Source organism: Bidens hawaiensis, unplaced genomic scaffold (assembly GCF_021521415.1).
Source record: "Bidens hawaiensis isolate Kalapana, Puna unplaced genomic scaffold, B.hawaiensis_p1.1 tig00016744_1, whole genome shotgun sequence".
Taxonomy (NCBI): domain Eukaryota; kingdom Viridiplantae; phylum Streptophyta; class Magnoliopsida; order Asterales; family Asteraceae; genus Bidens; species Bidens hawaiensis.
The window spans coordinates 200,873-205,768 of NW_027492534.1; the positions used below are offsets into that span (position 1 = coordinate 200,873).

The window sequence follows — 4,896 nt, forward strand, 5'->3', positions numbered from 1 at the left end:
TAAACCATCACATAGCAAGTTAACGGTAAGTGGTTGACCGTTAATAGACTCCAAAATAATATTAAAAAAATGTCCATGGTTATAAAAGTGGGCATCAAAAGCTATTAGTTATAACTAAAAAAACTATAAATAACTTTCGGTGGTTAAAATGGTCATAGACATTTATTTAATTGTAAAAATATAGTAAAATAATATGTACCATGAGAATGTTTTAAAATGTGCAAACATGACCCGCTTTTAAAAAATGTAAGATAGATACCATACAAAATAAAAATTCACTTATGGATGGTTAAACTCACTTAAAAGTTTATTGGTATATTTAGTCTAACTCGATGATATAAAGTAGATATTTATGATGATATCAAGTAGACATCCGAAATCATTTCACTTATAATCCAAAAATGAGTATTATTAGTGTAGACAAAAATGAAAGGTTATAATAACTTGATGATAAAGCTAACCCACCAACCCATCCCTTTTAAGAGATTAATGAATCAATCTGTCATGTCTTTGTCAACATAACAATTCTAGATCTAATAATACAAAATCATTACCACAATTTATTTAATCCTAAAACAAATCATTACCATAATTTATTTAATCCTATAACAAATCAATCATATTTATTTACACAGCAATCATACACTTATCTCACCTTCTTTTTGATACACATCAACTATGGATCATTATCATACAACGCAGCAACCGGTGATGAAAGTAAGATATTTGGTTTTCCATCCACTTGAAATTCAGCCAGCAGGGAAGCAATGTCGGGTTTATCACACAACGGATTCTGCCTCAAATTAACATACGCCAGTACTCCTAAACAGTATTTTAACTTTATTTTCCACTTCTAAAAATATTTTTATAAAAATGTTTACAAAAAGGGACATAAAATTCTTACCTTTACCAGCTTTCAGAAACGAGCAAACAGCGGGTAGTGATTCAACAGGTATCCAGTTACTGCTTGCACCAACTGAAACAAGATTTGGAGCATGCGAACACATCTTTGACAAAAACTCTGCACTTCCAACTCCACCGGCATTTCCACTATGCAAGATTCATCAATGTGAGTATTTTTCTTTTTTTTTTTCTTTTTTTTGTATCTTTTAATATAATAATGATGATAACTTTAGATAAAAATATTAATGAGGCGAACCTTATATTTATGCGGACGATACGGAGGTCTTGATTAATTTCCTTCTGTGCATCTGAAAATCCAGTTGAACCCAATCCAATTCCCTTAATACAAAGGGATTTAATACCTGAATGCAAGAATTTTCCCAGAGATGGCCCGAATTTGCTGTAAAACACAAACTTTTAAACATATATTAAAGTAAAAAGGGTCCGGATAAAAATGGCAATAATGAACGTTTTCTCTTGGGCATAATGAAAAGTAGTTTTATAAGAAAATAAATCAAATGGATATAAACCTGCCTAGAGTTTATTTTTAATGCCTAAAACCTCCTAAATCATTTTATTTGAGAAAAGTTAATTTATCATTTAAATAATATAAGTTTTAGATGATGCATAAATAGGCCACCCAAGTACTCAAAATGTTAACTAAAAACACATTCCACCTAAATATCAATTTTGTTTCGTCTATGTAAATTTCCGTCAAAAAATTGCCATATGACAGAAGCGCCATTTAAACTTCAAAAAGCCGTGCACATCTTATAGGTTATCATAAAACATACAATACAAGTAACAAGTTACTTGTTATTTCTCGTAAAGTAAAAACTAGGGCTTTTTACCACATCAATTTGTTTGTGTACTTCAGAGAAACACATACAATTTTCCTCGGTTAGGGCATTTTTGTCATTTTACAATTTTCAATACCCGTTCTCAAGACACGAACCTGGTAAGATGATTATCACCAATGAACAGAGTTTTCAGTGGGACATTTAATGCACCAAGAGCTTCTAATAGCTGACTTGCGCCACGACAAGTAAGCTCACAACTTTCCAAGTTCAGCTCAACAAGGGGAGTGCCACATTTAGATTTCTCAACCAAATAAGGAACCAGAACCCTACAGTTACAAGACGACATGTCAGATTAGACTTATATGGTGTGTATATGAGTCATCGTTTATTAAAAATGCAAAATGTACTGACTTGATCCCTTCATCTTGAAGAGGATTTTCACTTAAGTTTAACACCTCTAAATTCGGCATATAAACCATAGCATATTTAAGGCAATCTGCATCATCTTTTTCCAAATTATTGCATCTGCAAACATCATTATTCTAATGTTAAGAGTCGCCGTGTACTTTCATATAAATATTAATGGCATTCTAAATACCTCAGATTCAGCACACGTAACAATCTCAATGATTTGCTAATCTGTCGACCCGGATTAATACAACTTGGAGATCCCCATTTAAAATGTGAAAGCCAACCAGCAATCTGAAATGTTGAAAATTGTAATAAAAAATCTAGGTATTATATTATAAAAGAAGCCATATATATGTATAAAGGCACTCACATTGTTTTCTGAGAGATCAAGAACTTGTAAGCAAGATTCAGCTTCAAGCAGTGTGTCAAACACCAATTTTGCAGTTTTCCACCACAAGTGATTGTCGGAGAGTACCAATGAAGTTAAAGCACTGCTAAAAAAATAAAACAATTAAGCATGAAACAGCAAACATTAGTGATGGATTAAAACATGTACACTGATAGTTACACACCTTGTTGCCATTAATAAGGATTCCAAACCAAGAGGTAAAGGAAATTGTGAGGCGTCTAGAAAGCTTGATCTCTTAAATGAGAAACTTTTTACCACATTTGTCTCAAATCCCTTCTCGTGCAGTGACTCACATATTGCCGTCACAAGATTTGCAGGAAGCTTGCAGTGAGCAAATTCAATAGATGCCAAAGTTTCCTTGTTTTGTTCTAGAAGTTTGCAGAGACCCTCGACCTGAAATAAAGATTAAAAAATGAAAAATAAAACAATATTGAAGAAACATGAAAATAAACTAATTACCTGTTCCTTAGACTTGAGCCATTGTACTTCCAAATATTCCAATTGACTATTTTTTAATAAGTACTGTCACATATATGCAAACATTAGTAAATAATACTATATAATATAATAAATGAGTGCAAATAATTCTGTCGTCCTCTTACACCAATGTCCGCAACACAATGAACACTATGGAGTCTCAGACGTCTGCATATGAATACAGCCAAAAAAACGCTTAAAAACATTTATGTGTAAACTGCACGCGCTTATGCTAAAAAGATAACGAAAATTAATATTGTTACCTTGTATATAGACCAAAGCGTTCACAATGATAGGCCAACTTTGAGTAACTTCTTGACTTGTTTATGTGCCCCTCATAACTAATATGTTTTAGCAAAGCATCTGCAGAAATTAAAAGAAAAATTAAAAATATAACATAATCCGAGAGAGATTTCACACCATTATTAACTACAATTACCTGGAATTTCGACATCACCGAGAAAACCATCAAACAAAGTGACTGAAACCGTCTCTGCCGTAGCATCAAGGCAACTGTTAACACGCCAAATTAAAACGATACAGTTTAACACCAAACATATTAATATATTTATTACTCAAAAAGGCTGCGTACTTCTGCAGATGTTTTTCCCAGTAACTCTGCTGCCAATTAGTGGTTAACTCATCTTGTTTATCGATCGACCATCTTGATTTATACAACGCTTTCCATATCAAATCGAAGTTTTCACATCTATAAATTCGCACGAGAATTATTAGACGTTAATTCAACAAGCACACCATTCAAAACCAAACAACATAAAAAGTTATTTAAAAAAAAGAAAAAAAACCTTTTCCGTTTTCGTGACGGTCCTATACAAGTATCCGAAAACGAGGTATCATCAGAACTAGAACATGGCCTAAAAAGATACCATTAATAACAAAATAAAAAATGAAGAATAAAAATAAATATATATATAAACATTTACATTGCATCTTGTAGATTCTGCATAGCCAATGGAGGTAAGTTAGGTAAGAGCTTATCAAACAATTCTGATGGAAGCTGATAAACATATGATATATTCCCATTTTCTGCTCACAATAAAATTCATCAATTGCTTTTCATAATAATAATAATAATAATCACAATCAAAAGTTAACTTGTAATTATTCCCAAATACTATACTAGCAATTACTGTAATAAACAACATGCAGATACTAGCGAAGATGCAAAATTAATCCGGCAATTGATTGATTCCTGAAAGAAAGTTACCGTCAAGGATTGCATCTTTGATTGCGCCGATGCATAAACTGATCAACGACGGAACTTGACGCATCATTTACCGAAAGATTGTGGTTCAATTAAGCCATGCTAGTAACAAAAGAGATGAATTCGAGTGCAGCAATCGTAATTGAATGGTGTGCAGCAGTTGATCAGGAGGTTGAAGTGAATTGTTGGTACAGTGGTAATTTGGTTTCTGACCCGACTGAAAATATTATTATTATTATTATTATTATTATTATTATTATTATTATTATTATTATTAGATGTAAGAAGATGGTGAAGTCAAGAGGTGTGGGGACCACTAGCTTACTTATGGGCTAAAGGCCCGGCATATTTTGAAGCAGATCCAAACTCATGAGTCCAACTGAAAGAAAGAAAGAAATAAATAAATAAATTATGCCGCATACCAATTACAATTAGGGTGGTGGGATCATCCTAACCCTAACAATCCATAAAACGTTCACTCTTCTTCACCCTAACCATCTTTCAACCTAGCCAGTGGTCATATTTCACCTCAATCTATCTTTCAACCCTTAATTACGGAAAAAAAGAGAGAGAGGAACATGAGAAGCAGCATGTTCCCGGGTGGGGGCGACACACCCTTGTGAAAATTATAGTTCTAAAATCTAAACATTAATTTACTCAACAATTTGTTA

The 4,896-nt window shown here is 32.8% G+C and overlaps 1 protein-coding gene across 2 annotated transcripts; it reads right to left on the reverse strand.

Annotated features, from left to right (window-relative positions):
- Window positions 1-609: 609 nt before the first annotated feature.
- Window positions 610-4,302, reverse strand: LOC143551914 (uncharacterized). 2 transcript variants are annotated; one of them, XM_077042257.1, is made up of 16 exons: window positions 4,229-4,302; window positions 3,945-4,047; window positions 3,807-3,875; window positions 3,593-3,709; window positions 3,440-3,513; window positions 3,264-3,363; window positions 3,126-3,168; window positions 2,983-3,045; window positions 2,687-2,916; window positions 2,485-2,605; window positions 2,302-2,405; window positions 2,115-2,228; window positions 1,859-2,029; window positions 1,160-1,303; window positions 905-1,050; window positions 610-822 (listed from the first exon to the last, which is right to left on the reverse strand). In XM_077042257.1, exons 1-16 carry the CDS (start codon window positions 4,293-4,295, stop codon window positions 677-679), a joined length of 1,812 nt encoding a protein of 603 aa, XP_076898372.1. In that variant the 5' UTR covers window positions 4,296-4,302; the 3' UTR covers window positions 610-676. The 2 variants fall into 2 exon arrangements, with proteins under 2 accessions (XP_076898372.1, XP_076898371.1); XM_077042256.1 differs by having other exon boundaries at window positions 611-822; window positions 2,485-2,608.
- Window positions 4,303-4,896: the final 594 nt, after the last annotated feature.